At 48.7% G+C, this 27102-nt stretch overlaps 8 protein-coding genes across 8 annotated transcripts; 3 read left to right on the top strand and 5 right to left on the bottom strand.

The window, feature by feature from the left end:
• Nucleotides 1–5110: 5110 nt before the first annotated feature.
• EI90DRAFT_3001446 (uncharacterized protein) lies at nt 5111–6611 on the bottom strand. Its single transcript, XM_039056332.1, has 5 exons — nt 6420–6611; nt 6145–6368; nt 5882–6092; nt 5375–5825; nt 5111–5316 (listed from the first exon to the last, which is right to left on the bottom strand). Exons 1-5 carry the CDS (start codon nt 6553–6555, stop codon nt 5238–5240), a joined length of 1101 nt encoding a protein of 366 aa, XP_038910617.1. The 5' UTR covers nt 6556–6611; the 3' UTR covers nt 5111–5237.
• A 1318-nt stretch (nt 6612–7929) lies between these two features.
• EI90DRAFT_2938580 (uncharacterized protein) lies at nt 7930–8426 on the top strand (the record flags this gene model as incomplete). The annotated part of the gene is made up of 3 exons (XM_039055200.1): nt 7930–8096; nt 8146–8161; nt 8223–8426. Coding segments are annotated over 3 exons (387 nt in total), but the record flags the coding sequence as incomplete, so codon positions are not given.
• A 1161-nt stretch (nt 8427–9587) lies between these two features.
• Nucleotides 9588–10554, top strand: EI90DRAFT_2512563 (uncharacterized protein). Its single transcript, XM_039053158.1, has 2 exons — nt 9588–9619; nt 9897–10554. Exon 2 carries the CDS (start codon nt 9913–9915, stop codon nt 10414–10416), a length of 504 nt encoding a protein of 167 aa, XP_038910615.1. The 5' UTR covers nt 9588–9619; nt 9897–9912; the 3' UTR covers nt 10417–10554.
• A 73-nt stretch (nt 10555–10627) lies between these two features.
• On the bottom strand, nt 10628–11677 carry EI90DRAFT_3020314 (uncharacterized protein; the record flags this gene model as incomplete). The annotated part of the gene is made up of 5 exons (XM_039057496.1): nt 10628–10861; nt 10924–10995; nt 11180–11243; nt 11306–11369; nt 11605–11677. The coding sequence occupies 5 exons, from the start codon at nt 11675–11677 to the stop codon at nt 10628–10630; spliced, it is 507 nt and encodes a 168-aa protein (XP_038910614.1).
• Nucleotides 11678–12806: 1129 nt separating this feature from the next.
• Nucleotides 12807–13377, bottom strand: EI90DRAFT_3131677 (uncharacterized protein; the record flags this gene model as incomplete). Its single annotated transcript, XM_039064410.1, has 2 exons — nt 12807–13084; nt 13146–13377. The coding sequence occupies 2 exons, from the start codon at nt 13375–13377 to the stop codon at nt 12807–12809; spliced, it is 510 nt and encodes a 169-aa protein (XP_038910613.1).
• A 4035-nt stretch (nt 13378–17412) lies between these two features.
• On the bottom strand, nt 17413–21749 carry EI90DRAFT_3292698 (uncharacterized protein; the record flags this gene model as incomplete). The annotated part of the gene is made up of 13 exons (XM_039067348.1): nt 21360–21749; nt 21120–21299; nt 21008–21071; nt 20638–20940; nt 20412–20597; nt 20183–20361; nt 19509–19942; nt 19244–19399; nt 18974–19215; nt 18345–18864; nt 18031–18206; nt 17831–17947; nt 17413–17731 (listed from the first exon to the last, which is right to left on the bottom strand). The coding sequence occupies exons 1-13, from the start codon at nt 21643–21645 to the stop codon at nt 17413–17415; spliced, it is 3162 nt and encodes a 1053-aa protein (XP_038910612.1). The 5' UTR covers nt 21646–21749.
• Nucleotides 21750–21758: 9 nt separating this feature from the next.
• On the top strand, nt 21759–23439 carry EI90DRAFT_3079352 (putative LEM3 /CDC50 family transcription regulatory protein). The gene is made up of 5 exons (XM_039061830.1): nt 21759–21937; nt 21996–22550; nt 22600–22923; nt 22979–23141; nt 23241–23439. The coding sequence occupies exons 1-5, from the start codon at nt 21844–21846 to the stop codon at nt 23305–23307; spliced, it is 1203 nt and encodes a 400-aa protein (XP_038910611.1). The 5' UTR covers nt 21759–21843; the 3' UTR covers nt 23308–23439.
• Nucleotides 23440–25416: 1977 nt separating this feature from the next.
• EI90DRAFT_3131674 (uncharacterized protein) lies at nt 25417–26976 on the bottom strand (the record flags this gene model as incomplete). The annotated part of the gene is made up of 6 exons (XM_039064409.1): nt 25417–26297; nt 26355–26459; nt 26512–26603; nt 26662–26722; nt 26795–26875; nt 26940–26976. 6 exons carry the CDS (start codon nt 26974–26976, stop codon nt 25417–25419), a joined length of 1257 nt encoding a protein of 418 aa, XP_038910610.1.
• Nucleotides 26977–27102: the final 126 nt, after the last annotated feature.

The raw sequence follows: 27102 nt of genomic DNA, 5'->3' as shown, positions 1-27102 counted from the left end.
TCCGAGCTTCGCAGATCGCCTTTGGCACTTTCGCCGCCTGTAATGTATCTCTCGCGTTTTCCCCTCATCCCTATTTGGACTACTGCTTCTTCCCATTCTAGCCAGTTAGTCATCATCCCCACTTCTCCTCATCCTCCTGCCCCTCTGGGCCTCGCCCTCCCTACCTCCTTTCGGACGTATCACAGGTCCTGCCTTGTGACCTTCGATACCGCTCCGCTTCTTCTACCCTTTGTTCCCGTTTGGACGTCTTCGCTCCGATTCAGTTCCCCTTTGTTTCCTTGTGCTTTTGCCCCCTCCATTATATATATCGGTGCTTGTACATACTCGTTTTGGCTCAGTCCAAAATCGACCTGAAATGCCCCCTAGAGACTTCCTGCTCACCTACTGTGAAATTAAGGACCAAATGGACAAACAGCAATGGCACAGTGCTCCACTTGAGTCGCTGAGGCCAAGGTCCCTCCACGCTAAGTCTCCGATTCCACTCCGGGGTCGTCTGTATCTGCCCAGTTCTAACACAAGTAGCTTACACTTCCCTTGATAATAACAATAACACATTTCCCACTTTAGCCTGAGTGGCCAGGGACCCTTGTCTGCTTCGGGCCTGTTGTTACGCGCACCCACATCATACCTACTGGACCCTCAGCCCCGGGCGATATACCCGGGCGCTCTTGACCCCGGGTCAGTCCCTGACAGAACCTCCCCTGAGCATTCCCAACTATGTGTCCCCCTCTCTTTTTCGTTAGGGTGGTAGATCCCTCATCAGCAAACTTGGTAGGGAGCTCTCAGAGCTCACAGAGCTCTGTGAGCAAATTGAGTCTTTTTGCTGTGCACCCTCTACACATTGGGTGGAGAAAATTAAATGTTTGAATGATTTTGTTCTCCTAAGGATGCAGAAGTGCAAAAATAATATGTATATACATTTTTGGAAATGCATATTAAATGGCCAGCATCATTACTTGAAAAGCTCTATGAGCTCATAGAGTTTTTCATTTTTAAATAATGGATGGTCTTCATATCTCCATGAAATCTGCTTAGTTATTTTGGCACCAGTAGTGCAAAGATAATATGGATATATGTGTGTGTAAAATGGCCATTGTCATTGCTCTGAAAGCTCATATACCTTTTGTGTTTACTAAAATCAGCACCTTATTTGTTTATTGCTATTTACAAAATATGAGGAAAACTCTGAAATTCAAAAATTTGCACTTTATCTTTCATCTCATTTCTTGCTCAAAACTCAACCAATTTTGATGATTCTATGTGAATTGGAAAGCACTAAAGTGTGGCAATGTGACCACGCATGTTATGTAGGGTATAAATCAGTTTTAAAAAGTGTTCCAAATGAAGTAAATTAAAAATAAAGCAAACAAAAAGCTGATGTATTCTTCAGATATCATCCAAGCCTTTGACACCAAATTTCCCATGGTCAAAAAGCCATGGTTATTTGGCTCACCAAAACATGGTGGGAGACTTTTCTAACACTGAAACATACATTGCTACATTGCCCCACTTTGTGTCAGGGTACACCCACCTGACCCGGGTCCACCCGGACCCACCCGGCCACACCACACTCGCTCCCCACTGTCCATCCCTCTCCCTCCTCCTTCCTCCCTCTCTTCCCCTTCCTTTTCCCTCTTCCTTCTCCTTTCTTTATTTCACTCTTCTCATCTTCCTCTTCCTGTTTATTTCCTTCTATCTACACGGACCATCTTCCTTTGTATCAATGTACTATTGACCCGTCCAGCCCACACACCCCAGACGGCTTCCCGCTGTGCCCAGCGCGCGCATGCAGCGGATGCTCTCGGGATCCCCCATGGGGACACCCGGATGCCTGCAGCTGTCTCCGAGGACGACGTGGCACTTGTCATGTGACTCAAGCCACATGTACATAAATGTACCTGAAGTGGGAACCAAAGAAGTAACCTTCTTCTCACATTCTCCACTTCAGGTAAGTAGTATAGTTTTCCCCTTTAATAATAATAACACATTCTCCACTTCAGTCTGAGTGGCCAGGGACCATTGTCCCAGATCAGGCCCGCCAGTACGCATGCCCGTTCCACACCCCACGACAGCCTCAGTGCCAGGCATTACTCCTGGGCCCTCTCGACCCCGGACGCATCCCTGACACTTTGGCACTTTCCAATACACATTGAATTATCAAAAAAGTGATTTAATTTCTTTTCCAATTATTCCTAATTTCCTGAAATATCTCTCCCTAACTTATCCCAAATTTTCTGATTTTCCCCCTAATTTCCCCTGATTTTTTGGACATTCTCCATTTTTAGAAAGTCCCCCATTTTCTGAATTTTCCTTAATTTTCCCTGACTTTTTAGAAACCTCCCAGTTCCCCCTCATTTTCCTCCCATTTTCCCCTTCATCCCCCCCCCTCAATTTCCCCCCCAATTCCCTCCGCAATTTTCCCCCATCCCCCCCTTCGATTTTCCCCTCATTCCCCCCCCATTCCCCCCCCCATTCCTTCCCAATTTCTCCCTCATTTCCCCCCTCAATTTTCCCCTCAATTCCCTCCTCAATTGTCCCCCATTTTCCCCCCATTCCCCCTCCAAATTTCCCCCCATTCCCCCCTTCAAATTTCCCTTCATTCCCCCCCTCATTCCCCCCTCATTCCCCCCCCCCCCCCCAATTCCCTCCTCAATTTCCCCCCATTTCTCCACTCATTTTCCTGCATTTTCCTTAAGTAATTTCAGATTAACTGTATATGTATATCCCTAAATTTGGTCTATATATTAATTTGGCTATATACCCTTGGTGTGTAGTGCCACATTGGGGGCTGAAAGTTAAGCTCAGTTTGTTCAGTTTCCTGCATGGTAGGGACTTGGCTGTGACTCATCACATGATGCCAGAGTCAATGCTCTTAAATTTTAATTTTGATATCGGGTAAATTAAACACTCAGGGAGCTCATATAGATAATAGTCCCCTGTGTGCAAATATAGCTCTATGAGCTTTGACTACTTTGGGGAGCTCTGAGAGAAGGGGACCTGCAATTTCAAAGTACTGAAACTCTGAGAGCTCTATGAGCTCTCAGGCCTCCACATCCAGGTTTGCTGGTGCTTGCCCCCTTACAGTGTCCTTCAACGCCAGGTTTCTAAACAACATTCCCCTCGAATGGAAGAGGGAAATGATCACTCATGACAGAATCAGAGTGGACTTCTCCTCAAATGAGGAGATGTTAAAAGCAATATCTCATAATTGATGGGCTGAAGATGTCTTCAGCCTACAAATCAGGATATTACACCCAAACAACCACCATGGTGACCACAAGCTGCAGTAGAGCTCTCCCATCAGCAAAGAAAATTAAACTGGCTGTGGCATGCCAGTTAGAAAACATGGCAGATGAGAAAGTTGCTGAAGCCTTGGTGGAAGCACCAAGAAAAGATGCCTTGGGGAAATACACCAAAGTACCCAAGGAAAACAAGGAGAAAGGGAAGAAGGACCAAAAGTCCATCGAAACCCAGACCCCCTTGTTTGATGCGAAATTCTGCATCTCAAAAGATGCAGGAAAATACCCTGCAAACAGACTACTCTCAACAAAGAGAACACTGATGGCTCATGTAAAAATAGCAGGCATAAAAGCCTACGTGCTATTTGACAGTGGAGCTGAAACAGACGCAATATTGCCAGACTTCATCCATGCGGTCCACATCCCAATCCTCCAATTGAAGAACCCAGTCATCCTCCAAATGGGGACAATGTCATATCCTGGAATCCCAACCCCGTGCACTCCCACCACACCACACCTTCCTAACAACTTCACCATCCCCTACACCATGCCTCCCCACTCCCCAAGTCACCTTCCCTCCTGACTGTCTCAGCCCCGGTCTGGTTGCAGCACACTGAACCTTGGCCACTCCCATCCCAGAAGCTCGGTCCCAAGTCGGCACATTCGGAGACTCCGGATTTGCTCTGATATCCCGACGGACCTCTGACATCCCATGACACCCTTAAACCATTTCTCCACCCATTTCATTTATTGGAGTCACCCAACATCCTTCGGATATGCAACTCCACTTTTGGAGCTACCCGCATCCTTTGGTGACCTCACTCACATCATCACTTATTAGTCACCTTTCATTCTTAGCATGACTATCTTCTTCTTACCATTCAGTTGGCTAACTCCCCTTACCCATTTCTCATTCCCATTCATTTTCCGGCCTCTTACTCTGCCCTCCTCGACCCGACACCTCAGTTCCCCGTTAAAAATATCATTCGGAACCTTTCAGTACCTCTCTGTATCATTCGGCACCTTTCAGTGTTTTCCTATTATCATTTTGACTTTGACTAAGTCCTTTCCATTCCCCCTTATAAATACCCGTAGATTAGAACCTGTAGTTCCTCAGTTCTAATCTCGACTAAAATGCTACCCAAAGTCCCTCTGAGTGAATCCCGTTCCCGTTCTACAAGATACCTCAGACATAAGAAATACAAGGACTAACTGAGACATAATGGAGGCACAGTGCTTGCAAGTGTGCAGCCTATCTCCCTTACAGGTTGCATGATGCCAATCCACAACACAGGACTGATTGGGTTCTGGCCATTCCCACTAAGCATGTACATGTAAGGCCAGTGTAGCCTTGGTGCCTCTTTGTCAGGGGACGGACCCCGGGTCCCCATGACCCCTCTCTACAGTCCACAGTCTAGCCTGTAAACACAGCCCATCTCAGGGCATAACTACTGTGGGTAAGAAAGTGTATAGATAAATGAAGAGTAGGCTACACTTGCCTACTGTGGGTAAGAAAGTGAGAAGAAGGTTAACTTCTCACTTTCCCACAGTGGCCCCAATATGGCGAAAACTTCCGGGGATACCCGGAAGTCACATGAGGTGGGATCCGGGGTCGGATCATGCGGCGTGCGGAGCGTGCGGAGCGTGCGGAGCGTGCGGAGCGTGCGGAGCGTGCGGCGCAGGAAGTGCGCGGGAAGTGGAGCGGGTCCGGACGCGGGTCCGGGTCCGGGCTAAGTCAGGGTATGTGCCCTGACACTCTTCAGTCCTCAGGTCAGTCAATATCCAGGTTAGACAGAACTTAGTATTCAACTCGGTGTGGAGAAGAGTAAAGAACCCCTCCACACCATACATATGTAAATACACAGGTACAACAAGGAATAACAAGGAATAAACATAACCACCATCCCTTCCTTACATTGATTAGCTACTGGGAATTTGAAAATCCCACTCAACTGCCAAACTGCAGTGGTCCATCCATGAAAACAATGCAGGGTGGTTTCATGCACTGTCAATCTCAGCATCATCCCAGTCCATCATGATGAGTTTTGACTTGTACCTAGTTGGCAATGCTCCTGTACTGAGACAAGGTAGGGAATGAATGGTAGATCTGGCACACATAAGAGTGGAATGTATACCTCTCCTGTAGTGCAAGAAGAGCTGCATCAATGGTCACATTTGCAGACACAATATTACCCTCCTTGCATTGAACCTCAGCCTCCCTAAATGCTTCCTGTGCATGTTCTGCCAACTGAAGGGCCCGATCCCATCCACCAAAACTCAGTCTCTTCAAACCCTCCTTCCCCATGTCTTCCTCTCGATTGTAATATGCTTTCAAGCCTGCAATATATGCACTCAGCATGACATCAAAGATTGTCTCACATACACAGCGAAGCTGGAGAATGAAAGGAAGTGAAGTTTCAATGTCAGGTAGCCGCATACCATGCCGGAGGTCTGGTGGATCTCCTTGAAAACAGCCACGTAGAAATGTTGGATTTGGCATCCTTTCAAACCTGAAAAATTCAAAGGACCAGCCATCGGAGAAAATGCAGTGGATAGGTAGAGAAAAATGATGAAAGCGGTTGCTGCCTGTACATCAGGGAGGTCAGGAGCAGAAAGGGTAACCATGAAATGCTGGGGCTCACCATCACATTCAGTTATAACCTGAGCAATAGCCTCCAAACGTTTCGGGTCATTTCCCACAAGGAGCTTCATCTCAATGAAAAGGACCACAACAGCACCGAAAGTTTTGAAGACGTGCTTGATGAGACCCTGTGTACCAATGTGACCAGCGAGTATAGTCTCTGGGGTATTCCTCAGTATGAAAGTGAACTGTTTAACGAGGTGGTTGAGGACCTGTTGGTTGCAGTGAACATTGAGGGGGACAAGAGAATCAGCTTATCCATACTGGAGAGAAAAACCTCGATCTCGCCTCTTCTGTCCGATGAGTAGAAGGGTGGCCATATTGCATTAACATGACATCCATGTCCATCACAATCGACTTGAAAAGATTTGTGGGAATATGACAGCGGTGGATTTCAAAGGTTCCGATGTCGTCCAACTTATCCCAAGGTTGAAGTCCGACGCGAGGAGCGGCCTCATCATATGTGACTTCAATTCCCACACCATGTTCTATGTCAACCCGTTAGCGCACCAGATTCCAAGACGAAGATAGGGACAGACTTGAGTCGTCGTCTTTCAATGGAACATCAAGATCGAACTGTTTAACGAGACGGCGTACAACGGCCATAGCGGCATCTGGTGTGTCAGGAGTTGTGTAGGTATCCGTAGAGTCATGCCGTTGCCTCTTGGATGCCATTGTAGTGGATGAAGTTGTACAAAACCGCGGGTCACTTAGATGAGCGCAAAAGAAAATGTGCACGTGATCAGTGCAAAATAAGTACGTTTGGTCTCTATCCAGGTTCGTTTTATAAAATGATAGGTTAGAAAAGGTATTGCGAAGTACGTGGACGTGGAAGCCTCAGCCTACGATGAAATTCAGGAACTCTATAAAGGGACTAGTCAAATTAAAGGCTCATATTTTTTGTCGGATAACTTATAGATGTCGTAAGGACAACAAGATCGATTTTGATACGGGCTCGTCGAGCTGTAGCTAGATCGACGCTGCCCTCGATGGACGCAGCATCACTTGGACTGCTATCACGATGTCTCTCACTGCCAAGGTAGAGCCTCTCGTCCTCTGCACCAACATCAGTAACGTCCGGCTTCTCCATTGCAGCACGTGAGGGAAGAAGGCGGGGTGGTGGATTGTTGTATACCCGTGGTACTGATAGGTTTCACGCACAAGCAGTCGCACGCTTGGGGTTCTGGCAGAATAGGCGCACAGAGGGTGGCCTGTAAACCCTCCCCGTGGTAATAGTAGTTTCCCTGAGAAGACAGGTAGGGTTCTGGAAATATCTCGCCAAGAACAGGTTTGACAACGCCGCAGCATCGGACTTCATGATCGTGTACTGTCCAATTGTCTGGCTCGACGACGACCAGAAAGGAAAACTGAGGTTTGGGTTAACCCCGCAAAGGATTCTGGGCCAGACACCAGCCATGAACCATCTTACAACGGATCCAAGCCGCAAGGCATCAGGGGCCATTCACACCATTTGGCACCTCCAGTGGACGCATACTACGAGTGATTCTGTTACCTCATAAGATAAGAGGCCGCGAATGTCGCAAGCAATACGGCTCATTGCTCCCCTGTATCACACGAGACATGAGTAGTCGATCTCAATAAAACCAGTTTATCTCTTATCACCTGAAGATCGTAATAGGGTAGATTAGGAGACAAGGAGTGCGGGGAATCCTCGCCAGATCGCCGGTTGATGCAAGTATGCAGTTAATGGTGTCGTGCTCTGATTCTGATGATCATTCGCTCAATTATAGGGAACGCTGCAAAGGCGGAGCTTTTAAGAGATCTTCATACGAATTTTTCATCGTCCCGAGCGTCTTCTTCAGTGGGTCAGCTTCGGACGTGATCAAAAGTTACGATCGCTGATATTCAACCCCACCCTAGTACCATACCTACCCGTGGAGATACCATCCAACTTGTTGTTGAAGAGGATTGGTGCCCATATATTTATACTTAGCCTTGTGGTCATTCCTAGGGTTGACGAAGGTATGGCTTGTTTTTTTTTAGTGCCGCCATAGCTTATTTCCACTTCATTTCAGCATTTCAAGGCCTTTGATTCCGGCTCTTGTATCATACCTGTCGGAGTTTTACAAGCGCCACGACTTGCAAAAACGGATAACTGTGTTGTTCAGTGCCACGAGCCTTGCAGGCGCATTCTCTGGGCTTTCAGCCTACGCTGTCATTCATCTCGATGGTAAAAGTGGCAAACCGGACTGGAGGTGCGTTCGTCGTCACTTCGGCTCAGCCCTGCTGATTCTTGCAACAAAGTTGGATCTTCTTCTTAGTCCGAGTTCGTCGCCGGAGATTTTAGATAAATTTAACCCTGAATCGATTGATATATGTAGGAAAGCATCTGCACCGTCATAGTTGGAGTCGCTTCCTGCTTTTGGGTAACGAAAGATATTCCGAGTGCCACCTTCATGACAGAGAGAGAAAAGTCTGCGTATATACGTGCACTCCAAGAAGACACAGCTCTCGACACAGCGGACGATAAAACTGGTTCTCAAGCATGTGGTCAGCTTTCACAGCGCCTCACGTTGAATGTGTGATACTACGCCATACTGCTGTACTATCACCTGCATCTCCCAGGCTATTCTGTCTTTGGACTGGCATACTTGTCACGTTGTGAATCGCCGATAGAGCCGTAGATTTAGCCTCGGGAAGTCTAGGTTACTCGCCCACCAAAACTCAGCTTTATGGAGTCCCCTCATTCGCTTCCGCGTTTGTTTGTGTGTCGTTCATCGCGTTGCTAGTGGATTCAGATCTTGAACCCAGCATTTATGTAATACAGTGAGCCTTGCAGCCGCCTATTTCAGCGACAAATACCATTACCGAGGGCTAACTGCGATTGGTTCAAGTTTCATAACTCTTGCAGGTTCCATCATGATGTACTGTTCGTATACATCATTGACGCCAGGAACATGACATTGACTCAAAACTTCATAGACGGCACAGATGTCCATGTGAGGTATGGTTCGCTATTCGCCCAAGCGATTGGTATTTCCATCACTATTCCGTGCTTGGTTACGTGGATCCCGAAGTAGGATTGTTGCACTTTTGGTTCTTGTTCAATTCACGAGCTCTTCCGATACAGTAATGTTTATCCTCATTACCGACGGCGCTGCGGCTATCACCCTTTGTAACATTCACAATGTCCTCATACGCCTGTCAGACTGTGCTCACCACATCCGAGTTTTAGCATCCATCAACAGCAGCTCCAGAGGAATACTGGCGACGTAGCTGTACCTCGATGGCCCTCACTTCCACCAAACGACGAAAGTCAATATCAGCTGCACTGTCGGTGAGAATATAATTGTTCTCCACTCTGACGCAACGACTCTAAGCCGAAAAGAGCTGTAGCCAAAACACTTGGATAAGTACTTCAATTTCATAACACCTAGTACTCATCGTGGACATCTCCCTAGGACTAGGCTATCTTTATTATAAGAACTTGCAGAAGTCGAAAGAGCGCAGTTTACATAACGACACTCCGGATGATGATGTTGAAGAGAAATTGAGGCTAGGAGACCTCTTATGATTGGTGTGGTTCATGCATAAACTAACGAGTCCGTTATGACCTTGTATTGCATGGATGTTTTCAATTGCAATCGACCAGTTGATAAGATAGAGCGTGTTGAGACCAACAGTCCAGTCAGCTTATGTAAGCACCAGACGAGAAACAAGCTTTGTGCCTGTGCCACACAACATATCTCGGCTAATGTGTAACATAACATAAGCTTTGGTAAGCTTTGGTAAGCTTTGTAGAGCTTTGGCGCTTTTGCCTCTCTGAAACACTTTTGTATGGCAACGTTGCCACTCAGCGAACGTTGCGTATAAAAGAGAGAAAAATTTGGAACCATCTCCCTCAGATCTCTAACACGAGTCTGAGGTAAGAATGATATCTTTCCAATTTTTTGCATGTTGTAACTCATGTATTGTCTATGCCGTAGCTAACTTGAACGCTACATAGGTATTTACAATATAGATCTCTAACATGACCCTAAGCTAACGCTACATAGCCTTATCTTTGAAAGAATGTCAGGTAGATGGAGGGTATGGACGCGTAATTTTGCATCCCTGAGCCAGCATCGCTTCAACACCATGATGATGTATAAGGAGAACAAAACCGAGGAGTTCATACAAGCCAAATTTGGGAATGAGCATTCCAAATGGATTCGCAAACGGGCTCGAGGGCTTGATCGTCTTCATCGGGAGGGGACACGCCGAGCTGAGTGGATAAAGGCTGGGGTTCAAGAGAAGCGCCGGATGGAGGAGGCAGCAAAAAAGGGAAGGAGGGATGAGATGGATAGACAACTTGATGCAACGGAACTGGTCCTAGATGTCACCAAAGTTGACATGCTGAAGGCAGGCGACGTGATCTTTCAAATCAACAAGCACCGATCTATAGGTGAAGATGATCTTATACCACCGAAAACGCCTGTTTGGAACCTCCACGCTGGGCCAAGGAAGGACTTATTAAAACAAGTTATTTCACGGCACCTTAATCGCCATTCCATGGACAGTTCAGCGATGGATTAGATCGACTGAAATCTCCCCCCTCGATCTCGCCATATAATCAACTGTTTTGCACCGATCAAGTAAAGTTGTATGTTTCCTACCGATAACACATCGTTCGTTTTCTTCTTGACTCCTTGTGTTGAGACTAACTGCCGTTGCAATGGTTGGACCATGGCTCAGCGAGGGTTGCTTGCGTAAGAAACTTCTCACTTGCCGACCTCCATTCGCAGGCTCAGTGATGGAGCACCCTCAGTTTCTGAGAGGGAGACGAGAAAGGAGGCAACTGTTTGAACGAGATGTATTGCTCCGACACCTCTTTCAAATCGCTCAACACGTCAACATCATCCTCATATCCGAGCCGCTTTTTCGGGGTGTTGTCGCGGTACCAATCGCCGAACATGAAGCCCGCCATAATGTCCCAGCCGGCGTCATCCAAAGTGTTTGACTTCAGGCCATACTCGATCTCCTATTTGCGCCAGGCATTAACCTGAGCTGGTTAGGAAGCTCAGGCATTGATGTCCAACGCACGTTCTTCCGCAGGGTCTCCAACCAGCCCAAATGCAGCCGCCACACCCCTCCAGCGCTTGGACTATATCTTACCTTCCGTGAAAAACGCTTGCATTTGAAAGATCATGGTGAAGTGCAGCGGAATAGCTAATTGCGCAACCCTGCGCGACAGCTGTTTAGCCTAATATGCCGGGCCTCTGATGCACACTCTTTCGTAATGTTAAAAGGAATACCGAGCTTGTGCGCAAGATTCATAGGGTTGGGGGTGGGCACGAACCCAATAAGCACGTAAGGAACAACTTGACACCACGTCAATCGAGTCATAACATCCGCCTAGGCATCTAAGTACGACGTGGTGCGTTATGGGTTTAGCATAGAAATAGTAGATAAAGGAAAGGCTGACAGTAAAAAAGCGTTGTTCAGAATCTTTCGTGGAAAGGCAGTTCTGGCAGCGGGTACTTTTCCATCTACTCGTCGGGTAAGTCAAGTGAGTCAGTGAGAGTGGACGTGCAGCGGAGATACACATGTGTGGTGTCCTCCATGTTGGAAACGTTCGCCTGGAGACGTGATATCATGTTATCGAGTACCTGAAACGAGCGCCAGGCGAGGGTCTTCACGCAAGTTACTAGCATCTTCAACGCAAGAGTGGTCGGTTGGTTGTCCCTGTAATGGATCGGAAATCGTCCTTGGGGAAAGACGGACTTGGAACAGCGTGCTCATTCCTCTCGATGCCAGAAGCACCGAAGACAAGTGCGCGTCTTAGAATAACGGCCATAGTTGAACGGCATCGCAAAAAAATGAACTACGAGTTAACGAGACGCGTTGTCTTCAATTCACGCTGACAAATCGGTCATCATTGTTCCAGAACATTGCAGTCTGCGATACCAGCAAGCGCCATGCAGACTCATACCAGATAGTGGTATCAGAACTAGATAGTATGTGAGAAGCGCTGGCAACTCAGGCCTTCGTGGCCTGAAGAGCAGAGGGAAACAAAACGACTGAATGCAGTGTGGAGCCTGCCAGCTGCTACCCAGCACGACTGTAACCATGGAAGGGGCTATGGTGATCGTATCCTTCTGACGCAGACCCACCCCCGTCCTGAGTTAAATAAACCGACTGGCTCAATTAACGCCGAATCGAATGTTGTCGAAAGTGGAGTTTGATGTCGGAAAATCCCGAATAACGCATGATAAACTGTTTTACATATGGGGTTTTTGGTATGTGGGATGCATTTTTCAAACATATAAATACGATTTACTTGAATACATTCCATAGCATCAAAAACGCAACCCACACATCAAAAAATCCATAAACAATTTATCAAGCGTTTACTTAAACGTTATACGGGGTTTTCCGACACATTGTGCCCAGCTGATGCACGTGCACACTCAGTATCAAAGCCGACTCAAACGGGGATAGAGGCTGGGGGATCCTATCTGAAACAGGGGGTGCAGGAGGTAAGGGCAGGACCCCTAATTTCTATCAAAGGGGGGCCCGCACCAAGGTGCTCTGTGTGCTTCCACGGTCGGTTGCACTGGTCAGATAAGTGTTAGTATGATTAATTCGCAGTTTTACATAACTCTACATTGTGGAGGTGATAGCCAGAAAAGTGGGAGGATCATCGAGAGGAAAGATGCATTGATATTATAATGCGAAAAACGCAATCGTTGGGTACTCAACCAGATGATTCTCAGTCCATTTCACCGTAAGCAGCGTGCTGTTTGTGCGTACCAGGGCAGGCTATCCTTTCTTTGTTCAATAGCACCCTTGAGAACCGAAAAAGAATGACCAGATCCCGATACGATGTAGGCACAGCAATAGGGAAGCGACGCGCCCAGCCATCCCAAACCAGAAAATGTTTGCAACAAAACCAAAGTGGGCCCCCTATGTGATTCCGACATGCATTATGAGTTTGGGTGGCCTTGTCCATTATAAAACCCGTACGTATCCGCGGGTGCGTGTGTAAAATGCAGGTTTTGCGGCATCGGTGAGTAATGGGTAGTTGGTGAGGAGGAGGCATCGACGGCTCCCACTGAGTTCATGAGATCTGAGAGGCTCTGGGTATCTACGTCGAGATCGTTCAAGTCCTCCGGGAAACTCGTGTTGGCGACAGAGAACACCGAGAACGCTTGCTCTCCTTGGCCATAGGTGCTGAGCGACCCCGCGTTGTGACCCTGAGATTCTGTTGAATTCTTTGGTTCAGTGACCAAGCAAGGGGGTTGAGATGGGTCGTGTAAACGCACCATAAAAGATCCGTTGGCGATTTAATACAACAGCTGTCTGCAGCTGCTTCTTGTAGTTTTGCAGTGTCTGCGGGTCCTGAACGCCGAGCCATGCAAACAAACCATCGTCAGTCCAAAGGCGCCAAGAAAAAGCAATGGAGTATATTGACTTTGGTCCAGGAAGGAAGGGGTTGACCATATCCCCAACATTCGACTCCGAGTCTCCTGCACAGGCTGCAGGCGCCTTCGGCATCGAGGTCGACAGGGCATTTCTGTCGATTAGATCGGGGTAAGCTTTTGGGAGTTGTGGGCATATAATGATATGCTCAGACCTTCCTACGGATACGGCATGTGGCGCAGCCGACCGGTTTGTATGGTGATGCAGAGGCAGTGGGGAGCTGGACAGTGTTCATACAGCAGGAGGAGACAGCCCATTTGAGGCTTATGCTTTATATCCTGCACAAGTGAATACAGCACTCAAAGCCTTTAAGACTAAATTGGACCAGCATCTTGGATTAACAAATGAAGTGACCTTCTATAGGTAGCTTAAGTGTGACATCGTGAACCTTCAAATGAGCAAGAGACTGTGAGTAGCCGGGAGAATCTCGGTTTGGCGGAAATGGTAATGGTGACTCGTTATGGAAATATGGATCAAGTAGGGTCTCAAAAGAATGCAGAAGTCCCAAGTTAACAATCCCCGGGGCGAGTTTCAAGAACTAGAGGCGGGCGAAGCTATTTTCTCGGTGATGCATGTCGATCATTAGGAGCACAGCGTAACGGGTGAAAGGGCGGCGTGAGATGGCAAGGTGCCATCATCCGATGAAACAAATGCCCACTAAGTACTAGTGTGGCCACACAGCCTTACAATCATGCTTCTGATTTCGGGGAGCCACACAAACTCACGCTTGTCAGACGGTCAAGAAGCATTCCTCCCTGCATCGAAGCACGGATGTCACCGAGACTCGCACACCCAACACTGATGGGACAAAAAGCAGCCATCCAGTTCCAAAGCCTTGTCGTTAAGCCTAAGGGCTTAGCGCGATCGATCAGCGGCATCTTGTGAGCCCAGGTCTACGACATTGTCCAGGGTTCCCTTCAGGCTGAGCAAAGGAAGTAGCTGGCGATTCGACAGTTCCGCCGTGCACGAGCCATTATCCGTCCCAATGAACATCCAATCCACTATGACTAAAATGGGACTACATGGAAAATTTTTGGGGATGGACTGAAACCACGAGACGAATTTATTATTGCATCTTATCTGTCGTGCCTGAATTGCAGTGGGATGTTTTGTGTCCATTTGATTTTAAAGTTATGTAAATTTTCCTAAGCTGAGTGGAAAGTATGACTATGAGGAAAGCGTGCGACATGCTAGGCAATGAGCGGCCTTTCCCCAATCATGCGGGCAGCTGTCACAAGGCCCTTTGTGATTTGTCTCTGAATTCTGCGTACGATCAAGGACAAGCACCAAAATTGCAGCAGGGCTGATTGCGTCTACCAGGTCCAAGATGTTCAAAGTATGATTCTTCGTCCTGGACATAAATCGCTGAGCCAAAAACCTTTTCGTTGAACGAACATGATTCGGAAGTCCCCTTCCGGCGCTTTTGGCTGAATTGAACGATGTTCCAGTGGCAATACTTCTGGATGAATCCGTAGCCACCTGAACGTCTCCTGACTCGATGCGGCTCCCTTGTATTGGAGGCCTACCGCTTGGGCGGTGCCCAGTAGGAACTGAAGCAATATTGTGCAATTTGCGGCGTATTCCTCGGCTTCAGCCGGGGTATCTCTGCGTCAGATAGTGATTTTCACCTGGTGTTAACATATTGTGGATAGGCTCAATGCGGGCAAAGGCACCTACCTACCTCCACTTTCCGCAGTACCATTCATAATCACGTAAAAAGGCGTGGCTTGGGAAACTCGGGTGACGTGCCAAAGTTATGGAACTGGCGATTACATATGAATCGCTTCTTGTTCGGTGATTCCTGGCATTCAAGTAGATACGTCTGGCGAAACTCTCCTGTGCGGTTGCGATTTATCATCTTCCTTTGTAAACGCGAGTCTCTTGCACAACTCCAGGCGGGCATAATTCTAGGTACCCTCCTCTTTCTACCAAATGGAGCTGTGTTCGTCACTCGAACATGGCTTCTGGGTGCGTGTATACTTGCTGGTGATTTGCCATACTGTATGGCATGATCGACGGGAATGCATGCTGCGGTAAATACCAAGTATAGCACAGTTGGTATTGGCAACTCCGCGCTCTCCTCCCATTCTAATGCGTCGGTTGTGTTATCTCATGACCTGGTTGCGACCCATTTGGCTGGCTCACTTCTGCTGATGGTGTTCCATCGGGAATACTACTTGAACTCCCCCAAATTTACTCTGGTCTCAAGGGAAACGAGGTGGTACACGGTGCACCGCATTGGATACAGTTCAGGCCAAAGATTAATGACTCGTACGTTCTTCAAGTGAAAAGCTCTCAAGGGAAACAGCCTTCAGCGCCCGTGCTAACGGTGCCTTCGCTTCTCGAACGGGACGTTGGTTCGGATTTGGTGCGTGGGCAACTCATGCTCCCTGCAAAAAAAAAAATCTGATCGAATAGCTTGAGATTCATTTCCTATCCTGCTCTCTTGGTACAGCAAGGGTTTTGGATATCGATCATCCATTGAACGGAACCTGAGTTTTAATGTTGTGACTTATGTAGTAAGGCACCAAGTTTTTCATTCGTTCATAATGGCGACATGGTCTTTGATTGGCTCCGCGTGGCCGAACCTGTTGTCTTTTCCAATCAGAATGTCTCGATCGGGACCCTGAGCATAAAGCTAATAATAGGATGTTACCTCTGCTGCGGAAGGACTAGATTCGAGATCAGCGTCATGCGGAAGGCAATGTGATGCTTGATACCGACATTTTGGTGCCCGTTTCCGCTGGAAGTCCGTTCATAGAAGTCGCCTGGAAAGATGTATGATCGATGGTTTCCAGGACCATCGCACAGAAACGGGAGAAAGGGAAGGACTTTATTGAATAACATGGACATTTTGCACCAGCGCACATCGTCCATGCCCTAAAATAACCTGTGTCCCTTAAAACAAAGTGTCTTTGATCCCTATTCTTTGAGCTGTGGATTGTAGGGCAGAGGTTCTTTGGCCAGTTGGGCGTACGCGTCCAGGATCCCCTCGTCTCATTACCTCCGGGCCACTTGAAGGGGCTCGAAATAGTCAGAATCGGACACTGAAATGCTCGATTCGCTGATGATCTATCGTATTTGTCAGCGATTTACATAGGGTCGCCGATGCTGTCCTCAATGTTGCGATCTTTTTGGCCGCCTTCAACACTAAGCTGAACCAATAAGGCAGAATCTAGGAAGGAAGGGCAGCACTTGTGGGCATTAAGCTATTTCGGGTAACAATAACCTTGAAACAAATGGTTGGAGTTCCTGAGCATTCGTATAGGACCACTATAGCAGGATCCTGTCCAACGACCAGAGAGCAACAGGAGAACATACTAGTCTTGCACCGTACCCTCTCTCACAGTACTTGTAAATTTATTGATTACATTAGTAGGGATGGGATGCATTTCCTGCATCAAGAAGTCCGTGGACTTCTTTAAGCCCACAGCTATAACCGCGCAGATGTGTCAGCCAGACGATAATCATCTCATTTGACCCCCACACTTAAGCAATGTGAGCTCGATACATAGAGTTTTGGCTATCATATGGCGATTATAGTAAAATGGATGGATGGAAGAAGCCACGGCATGGATCGGGCCAGCGGTGTTAGGAGGGACTGTGGGGATCTGCAATCGATGAGAACGCGGCAACAGGACCAAAAAGAGGCGCGAAGGCGGGTGCATCTGTCGATGAACCGTGCAGTTTGGGTTGGGTTGGAACTGCCAAAAAAGGTGAAGATTGACTCGAGACCTGGATGCGAAAATATGCTGGCGCTTAGATATGGCACTTCGATCCACGGAAATTAACGGGAGAAGCACAAATCGGAAGAGCCGACATCATCAGCGAATTGGACTTCGTGCATGTGAGTAAATAGATAGATGTGTATTAGGGGGGCAGATCCGAAATCGTAAGCCGCAATGGTATAAGCCAGAGCTGGGGAATTTGACACGAGGGTAAATAACATCCATGACAAAGTGAAGCGAACGAGTGCGGTCTCACCCGCGCTCGAAGTTAGGAAAAATAAAGGAGTGTTGCGAGTAAGGGTGTCAGTTACAAAGGCAATAATATTTATCGTCAACCTTGGGTCGTACAGTTTTCCCCGATGTCCCCATCTTGTACACAGCTTCATTTAACGAGACTGTTGAGAGCAGTATTAACATCGTAGTTGTGGCGTTCGAGGGCGTCAACGGCGCGCTCCCGCGAGAAACCCATATCCATAAGTGTCTGAACAGGTTGAATATCTCCATCTGGGCCCACAGAACCAATGACATCTGGGACAGAAAGTGAACCCGTACGGCGCGGACGAGGAGGAAGGCTTGGCGCAGGTGGGGGCCCCTCCACTGGTACAACTTTCTTCGATTTCTTGTCTTTATTCTTGCCGAATCCAAACCGAAGCAATTTCGATGACCTTGACGGGGCTTCAGTGGCATCCGATTTCTTGCGCCTAGGGGAAGGGGGTGGGGAAGTAGATGGACGCGAATGTGCGGGTGACTGAGCAAGAGGTGTGGCGAAGGTGATCTGGGCAGTCCAGATCCAGAATTACCCTCTGTCGGCTGTTTGGGCGTATCCTGTTTCCCCGAGGGCGGTGATATGGGCGAAGTGGATAACTGCGATGGATTTTTGTCCTGGGATGATGCCTCCGCGCCGGGTGCCTTGAGCGCTGGGATATTTACGTCAGAGTTAAATATATCATTAAAAGTGAGTGCCTGGTAATTGGAAGTGGAGGAAAGCTGCGTAGCAGACTGATTGTCGGAGGGACTTGGGGAGACGTTGAACGCAGCATCAAATGGAGTTGGGCCCTCGTTATTGTGCGGTGGTACACTTGGCCATGTACTCCCAGTTACATCCGTATGCGGAGACGACAGAGGGGTATGGAAAGACGTTCCAGTCACATCAGACTTGACAACATGACCATTTGTCTGTTGGGGGGAGAAGCAGCATTTAGCGGCCGAAGTTCGGTAGTAAGGGCAGATTCGGAGCCGAAATCAAATGTATCGTCAAAGTGGATTGGAATGTAAAGGCTTCAGGTTTCCGTTCTGCAATGCTGGACTAGACACACTGCCCCCGAACGCATCCAAATTGTTGGGGATATTTGACGAGGTCGATTTGGATGGTTCCATAAGAGGGGCTTGGACTCCTTTGTGGACGGCGATTCCCCGAATAACGGCTTGCCACCGAACATGTACCCTTTGAGTCTTTTGGAGAGCCGCGCTTCGAACCGATTGTGCCAGATTTTGAGGATGGAGGAGGCGGAAGCATGCCTGTCGTAGCTGGGGTCGTAATACCAAATGCATCGTCAAAAGCCGACTTCCAAGTACTGGTGATGGCGGAGATACGATTTCCGTGGTAGCACCGGCATTCACTTCATTGGTCGAAGGCTCAATTGATTGGGAAAGGGAGGCATCCTGGCTCGGGCGATTCATTGCGTTTAGCATCCCTAGCGGGATATCATCGTCATCATCTGAGGAATCTTCCTCTGTCGGTTCAACTTCTTTGAGGGGTGGCAAATCACCATGACCATGATGAGAAGTGGCAGAGTGTTCTGCTGGTGAGGCTGTCCCGTTGGTACAAATGTCTCTGTCTCGAAAATGGGTACTGGCGTCTCGACGAGTTTATCTGCAGCGCGTTCCTCGAGGTCAGAGATGGTCATTGGCGCTTGAGGATCTGAGTGGCAAGCACAGTGGACGGCTTTGAGTCTTCAGTATCCTTCAAGGGAGTTGGATCTTCATGTGAGGCATCTGTTGTATCGCTTAATCCATATGCAGCTCCGAACGGGTCGGTCGCCTTCCTCCCCAGAACAAGCTCCCCAATGACTTCATCCTGAACTCCGAACGGGTGGAACACAGGTGCAGGAGGGGTCGAGACGCTTGAAGCAAAACGACCGAAGGGGTTGTTGCTCTTTTGCAGAGGCTGGGCTTGCCATACGATCTGGGGTTTCGGGCAACGCGACGTTGACTGGTGAAGTTGCTCGAGCAGCAACGTCAGGCTGAGACAGCTCAGGCGCGATCGACAACGCCTGGATAGCATCGTCCGTTTCGGCGATTTCATCATTTATCTTCATTAGATCCTCCTTCTCTGCAGCCAGCTCAGTAAGCAGCCGTTCATGCTCGCTCTGGGCATTGCCAGTTGTTTCTTCGAGATAGCAAGGAGACCCTTTTGCTGACGGGCGTCCTTTTTGAGCTTCTCCAAATCAGCCTTCGTGGTGCTCCGGCGTCACCGACCTCCTTCAGCATCTTTTGAAGAGCACGAATCTCTTCCTTGTCCCTAAGTATGGAGCCTTCAATCTCTGCCCTCTCCGCTTTGAGGGCGCTAACATCGCTCTCGGCGGTAATAAGCTCCTCACGAGTCTTGCGGATATTCTCTGTCTGTTCAGCTTTCCTTGCTCGGAGGTCATCGACGACTTTGGTTTCGATCTCGTGCGCAGCTTTCGCCGACGCCAACTGAGATTCAAGTTGCGCCAATTGAGCAGCAGATTCCGTGACAGTGCGTTCCAGTTGTTCGCGCTCCGCTTTGGCTTTGTTCAAAGATGCGGTCGTTGAATCGAGCTGATTCTTCGTGTTACCAATAACTGAGGAAGAGGGAGGCAAAGCATCTTTCGTCCCTGCGTCTTCGTCGTCGCTTAGCAAATCTCGGGTATTAGATCGGCCTTGAAGGGCTGTCACAAAGGGTCAGGAGAAGACTGAAGAGTCAACTTGGCCACTGACGCGGGCTGAAAGGCCTCGGAGAGGTGACAGGAGGCTTGGGAGTCTGAAAACCCAGAGGTTGCACCTGGGACGATACTGGGGCAGGGCCACCGGGGCTACTAATTGAGAATCCTCCTCGAAAGACCATAAGTCAGGCTGAACGCCTGAATCAGAGTCATTAGTCCCGTTCAGATGAATTACCACACACGTACTTGGAGGAGCAGGGGCTGGTGTTCCAGTAGAGTCTTTTCCACGAAGGCTGGGTGGCACGAGCGTTGGGGGAAGAACATCTGGAACTGGCTTCCCCGCAAGCTGATTGCTGATCAAGTGCATTGCCACTGCAAACCCCTCACGAGTCAGTTTCCCATCATTGTTGAGGTCACCAAGATCCCTGCAACTCTAATTAGACGAAAAAATAAGCGATCTCTTGATCACGCATACCAAATTTGGGCCAAAACCTGTTCGGAGAGCCTCGATTCGAGCATGAACGGGACAGCAACATCCCCTTCAATGTATCCACGCCCCTGAGGGTCCAAAGAAGAAAAAAAGCCATCAGATTTTGACTTCTCAGCCTCTGTGATGTCCCACACAGGTGCAGCCGAGTTAGACGGGGTCGTAAACGCCGGGCTACAAAGCTGGGGGAATGCCGGGATGCAGTGGGGTTGACCTGGATGCCGTCCCGGCGCGAAGGGACGCCTGGGGCTTCAGCATTGGCCCTGTGTACTGAGGTTTCAGCGGTTGAGAGGATGGACTTGAAGGGAAAGATAAAAGTGTAGGCGACGCTATGGAGCCACCAGTTGAATGTGCCGCAACAGGAGCGGGAGTTTTCCCCGCTTGTTCGAAAATAGCCGGAGGGAGTGATCCCGGGATCACGAAGGCCGGGTTCGCCATTGCCGCTTGAATGAGATGCATGCCGACAGCAAAGTCAGCAGCATCCAAGGCACCGCGCTTCTGGGAGTCGGCCAGTCCCCTATGGAGGAAACAAATAGATGTCACCTGAGAACAATCGCAGACGAAAGGGGCACATCACCGCATACCATATCTGGCCCAGCTTTTCAACTGGTAATCGTGATTTTAGGAACACATCGCGAGCCTTGTCGCCTGGTACAGGGGTTAAGACATCTGCATGCTTAACTACGAGAAACATACCGCTAAGAAGACCGTTAGTCGGATTGCAGTTGGCGAATAGCCGCAGGTACTTGGAACGGTCCTCGGGCGTTATTGGTCCCAGAGCGGAGGTTCTGACTGGGGACTGTGGTCTTGCGCGTGGACTCGCACTTCGACTGGGCTCTGGATACTGAATGCCAGCAATGGTAGGGAGAGGCCCCGCTAAGCGACAAGTGTTGTACATGAGTAGAAGCCTGTAGGATTTCAGTTGTTGACACTCACATTTGAGCAATAAAGATTCGCTAACATCTTCCCCGTACTGAGCCCAACCGATCAACCGCACGGCAACGGCAGCACCTTTCTTAGACAAGAAACCATTATTGTCATGGTCGGCAATGGCCCATACTTCCCCCAATTTTTCTGGAGGGAGGTTGGATCCCGCAAACAAAGAAATAGCAGCGTCACCCGTGATGATTCCCAACTTGGATGGATCAACTTTGTTGAATAGGAGCTGTGCATAGGCCAACTCCTGTGGCGTCGGAGAAAAGGACGTCCAGGCTGACGACATACTAACTACAACAACCGGTGTAGCTCAGGAAACGCGCAGCTAGGCGCAGTACTGTTGGAACCTCTGACGACAAGTAATGTACCGCGGGAACTGAGACGGTTGTGTCCGAATATCGCTTACGTAAAGTTGTCTCGCCCGAAGTTGGCACAGCATCCCGGTGTCATCAGCACTCTCACTTTCCCAAAGACAGCCATCATCATGCCACTCTTCAGTCGCAAGAGCAAGGATCCTGAGCCAGCGGAGGGACTCGACTCAGAGGGGAAGAAAAAAGGAGCATGGAAGAGACCTGCGAGTAAGCTTTCCACCGTTCACACTTGCCTCGGGCATGGGTAAGAATGACCGGCGTTTAGATACTGCGTTCAAGCAACAGCGACTGAAAGCCTGGCAACCCATCCTCACACCCAAGACCGTTCTCCCCACCCTTTTCCTCATTGGCATAATTTTTGCCCCAATCGGCGGGCTCTTGATTTGGGGGAGCAACAAAGTGACCAAAATCACGATTGACTATACAAACTGCGACACAAAGGCTAGTCCAACCTTTAGCAACGTCCCGAATTATAACTACGATTTGCGCTCGTCGGACCGTGGGCTATCGATTACTGCTCCCCAGTGGTCATTCGTGAACGACTCAAACTCTGATATTTCAACACAACATCACTGTCGCATTCGGTTCAACTTACCTGCGGACCTCGAACCTTCGGTTTTCTTGTATTACAGGCTCACAAATTTCTTCCAAAACCATCGTCGATATGTGAAAAGCTTGGACAAATCTCAACTGAAAGGAAATTACCGGAGTGCCAGTGACCTGGACGGCGGCAACTGCAAGCCACTGGGCAAGATGAGAGTTAATGGCACAGACAAGGCAATATATCCTTGCGGACTCATCGCTAACTCCTTGTTCAATGGCACGTAGTCTCCCAGTTCAGAAGAACCGATGATTCACCTCCTTGACAGACACCTTCCTTCCACCCATCCTAATCGGCAATAGCCAAAATATCACATACAACTTCACCGACAAGGGTATTGCGTGGTATGACTTGAAGAAACTGTACTCCAATAATCCCAACCTCGGCAATCTCTCCAACGTTGTCCCACCGCCAAACTGGGCTCTCCGATTCCCAAACGGCTACACTCAGAATAACATACCAAAGTTACAGGATGACGAACATTTCCAGAATTGGATGCGCACTGCTGGCCTTCCTACCTTCACGAAACTCTACTTCCGTAACGACCACGAAGTCATGAGTAAAGGCGATTACGAGATCTCAATTTTCATGAGTAAGCCCCCTTCCCAAGTCAATCTCGCGCACCTGATTAACAGTTTCTAATCCAGACTTCCCCGTCACTGAGTTTGGGGGCACAAAATCCATAGTGCTCTCCACCGTCTCGTGGGTGGGAGGAAAGAACCCGTTCATGGGCTGGGCTTATGTCGCCACCGCTTGTGTCTTTGTTTCCCTCGGTCTTGCCGGCACCATACGGCATTTAATTTCGCCACGGTGAGTTGAATCCAACGGAAGCGCGAAGTGGCTGGTGGAAGCCCTGCTGCTTTTGCCCCTCGTGGGAGTCAGTCGGAGGACTCAACGTTATATTTGTAGGAAACTTGGCGACATGTCGAAACTTTCGTGGAATCAGCCTGGAATGGGTGCAGGAAGCGCAAGATAAGATGTGTGTGTAATGGGAGCTGATTTGTTCAGGGGATTGCAAGGCTATCTGTACCGTGTATCCATGGGTATAATAATTTGTGGAGGTCTCACGACCATTCATGGTATGTCCATATCCACGTTTGTTCTCACGCCGTTTCTACGTCGTCTTGGGCCCGAGACACGCTAACTGGTGAAAAACTGAATTTTGAACTGGCAACCGCTTGCAGTTGAATTCTTAATGCTTGAAAGCGCTGCCTTGCGAAGAATTTCGTATCGTTGTGTATGCAAATTAGACAGCTTTGCTTTCGATATTTCGGATCCCCATAGCTACCGTAGCTTTCAGTGGACAGCCCGGGCTACCTGATCACTCGAGTTGGAGGACGTCACGTCCCTCCGGAGATTAAATAGATCTATGAAATTTCAACTGTTGATGATACTTCATACCTATAATATGCATGCAGACAGAACGGCTGCTCCAAAATCCATATCTTTCCGATTCAGCCCGTTGGCCAATGATGCAGCGGTTGAGCCTTTTTTCGAATTTCTGTTCTGCAAATTGGATTGACAGGAAAAGAAAAAAGAGAAATTACAAGATTCACCAATCACTGACATACATCACGAGTGTTAGCTTTAGGGAGTAGGAGGGACACTGGCTATGAATTAGAAGGTACCGGTATCGATACAAATATATATATATTTCCTCCAACAAACAGAGACTTCCTATTAACTAACCCGGCGCCCCAATTCGAATGTTACGGCAGGTGGCGCCACACAAAGCAATTGTCCCCGTGGTACTTCTGGAGCCATAGCATGTAAAGGATACATACACTGCACACAATCCTTTGGATCAATCGAACATGGCCGACTGTGCCGGACAACTGCGGGGGTGCAACTGATGATCAGATCACTGTAGGTCCAGGATCGCTCTCTTTTCAGTCATTTTGACGAGATAAATTCATGAACGGTCCTTAGTACAGTCTTGCTATGAGTTAGTATAGTTGCCTATTCGGGTTCTCGGTGGCCGGGCGCCGTCGGGTGGGGGACAGAACAATAATTGTTGTTCTAGATGTTTGGTGTGGTACTTGTGGATACCATCAATAAAAGGTAACGGTTGATAACCAAGCAATATTGATAAAGCAGTAAAGGGAAGCGATGGTCGCACGCGATATTGTGATTGAGCGCCAGTCGCCGTCATGAGCTGTCATCCTTAGCGACGACCCCCTGGTCCATATAGGTCGACACCGACCTGAGCATATCCGTTTCGGATCTCCCATTCGGCGGTGTATGCTTATTCATATTCCGACTCATCGGACACAGCATTACTAGGCGGGACCCCAGCCTCTACCAAAGCAGACAACATTACATAAGATGACAGCCTCGATAAATTCATATTTAATTCCCCCCACATGCTCCGCTTTGTAGAAAGTAAGTTAGCGTCGATCCGGGTAGTTGTGCATGACATGAATGTAACATAAACACCAAGTACAATACTCGGTTTACACGCGCTCAGAGAACTGGGCCCGAGAAGGCGATCTCCATGCATGGGTCAGAATGCCAGCATCGGTTGTATAGAATATTTGCATTTCAATGTCTCGCCTCTATTGACGTGTGCTACCAATGCCCCAGTGGCGTCTGTCGAGAGTCAAGGCTCGGTCTCCCAGTCATCTATGCTGCGCTCTACCGTACGATCTTGTATCAATGGACTTACCTTATATAACTATTGATCTGCGGTTGAGGGGCAACGTTGGACAACGATTGTCTCCTGAACGTTTAATTCGCAGGCGATCCCATCTCTTTCTGAATCGGTATGGGCACCGTTGTTAAGTGGAATCACTTCCATGAGGACTATTCACGAGATTGGGTGCATCTTAGCGGGATCAGCAAGGTATAAAGATTAGACACTGAGAAGTGACTATGTGCCATGCACGATCAGGGTATCGAAGGAACCACTCATCAATCCGTGTGGCTCCTGCAGATTTATACTGTCCGCAGAGCCACGATCTATGATCCATGTGGCGAATTCTGCGGAAAAATATAACCTATGTCCTGCAACTGGTGAATTGCATATATATACATGTAAACCACTCCACCCAGAAATGAAGATAGGAACATGACACAAGAGTGAGTGCTAGCTTTTCCTCGATCGCACCTCCATAGCGATCCGCTGAGCGGGCGACAAACTATTCCAATCTACCTCCCCATTCCGAGTCGATGGATACCGAGGCTGATCCAACGGTGTCGGTGGCATTGGTCTCATCATAGTTTGAACGGATGACGGATACAAAGCATTCAATTCAGCAGGCGTCGGAGGTAGCGCCCGCGGATCAGGTATCGGCCTCCCATCTGGATATGTTCGGTGGCGTCGTGGAGGTGGCGTAGGCGCACTGTACATGGGCACCAGTGAGGTGTTGTTGCCAGATGACCGCGGAGGCAAGGATTGGGTTTGATTTTGTCTCGTCGCGGAAGGGGGGTTTGATAGAGGAAACGCAGGATATTCTGATGATTCGACAGCGTGAGAAGGGTATGCCGATCGGTGTTGTCTTGGCGGGGCATAGTGGTCGGGTCTTAAAGGTGGAGATGGAGCATTTCGATCAACAGGCGGGGCCAGACGCTCGACAGAGATCGGAATAGTTTGAGGCGGTGGTTCCTCAGAAGTTCGAACCAGTCCTTCATTTGATGAGGGTTCCATGTTATGGGCAAACCCATAGTGCCTCTCATTAGGTGCTGGCTCGCTAAACGACTCATTCGTATAACGAGATCGCCACGCCCGTGGGTTGTTTTCCAGAGACCGATTAGGGAATAGGGCATGTGGGTTCTCCCCGGCGGCGCGTGACGGGCGTTGAGCGTCGGACTCGTGTTTTCCCGACTGGGTGTTCCGATATACAGTGGACGCGGCAACACGCCGGAAGGAAAACCATGGAACGTCTCGCACACTCGTTGACCATATGTTTGGTTCGCGGTCGAGATGCATTAAAGCAGATATTAGAAGTGTCGCGAGGTGACCAAGCACTGTAACCAAGGTCATTCATGAAATCACACACAGTACGCTAAAAAGGAGCAACGCACAATTGGTAACTGAGAGCCACAAGAATACGATCAAGGAAGTCTGGGTGGAAGAGCAGGAGGTCGTCCATCGACATTGTGATGCAGCTGTCAGGGCCGAGGCCCCGCCTGAAGGAAATCTCGATATGCCCCCCAACTGAGTATCAACGAGTTCACATACCAAGATGCATCGTCCAGAGAACAGACAGCCAGAGCAGTTCAACAAGGACATGAGTAAGTAGGGCACCCTTGCGAGCCGAGTCGATCACAATCCTTGCACAAAAAAGATATGTTAGGGGTCGTGCATGCGTTGCACAGCTGCGAGACTCACAGGAAAAAGACAAACAATATAGTAAAGATGGACAGGAACATAAGATAGACGTAGATGGGTCCTGGTTGAGGAAAAGGTGTGAGGAATGCAGTGCAAGGACCGAAGCATCAAATCAATGGAAGCTACCACGCACTGTAATCAGAGTGAGTGTCGGCGATAGAAAAAACGGTGGAAGATAGGATGAGTACACAAGAGTCAATGACGACCAAAAGACCTATCAATCGGTGTATATCAACGCTGGCGCAAGAGAGAAGCTGGTGAACGCAAAGAGCGCTTACTGAGAAAAAGGTAACGAAGTAGTAGTAGCCAGGCCATTGCGAGGGCAAGTTTGGTGCGTCAAGCACCGCAGGCACCTGTCCGTTTCGTGCTTCTTGAAGAGCTTGCCGACGTTGAGAGTGACACGGGCAACTGCACAACCAGTGATATGAGGGCCGCTCTGCC

This window comes from Cantharellus anzutake (genome assembly GCF_015039405.1).
Source record: "Cantharellus anzutake strain C23 chromosome Unknown EI90scaffold_79, whole genome shotgun sequence".
NCBI classification, from domain to species: Eukaryota; Fungi; Basidiomycota; class Agaricomycetes; order Cantharellales; family Hydnaceae; genus Cantharellus; species Cantharellus anzutake.
This window is presented reverse-complemented; position numbering and strand designations above follow the sequence as displayed.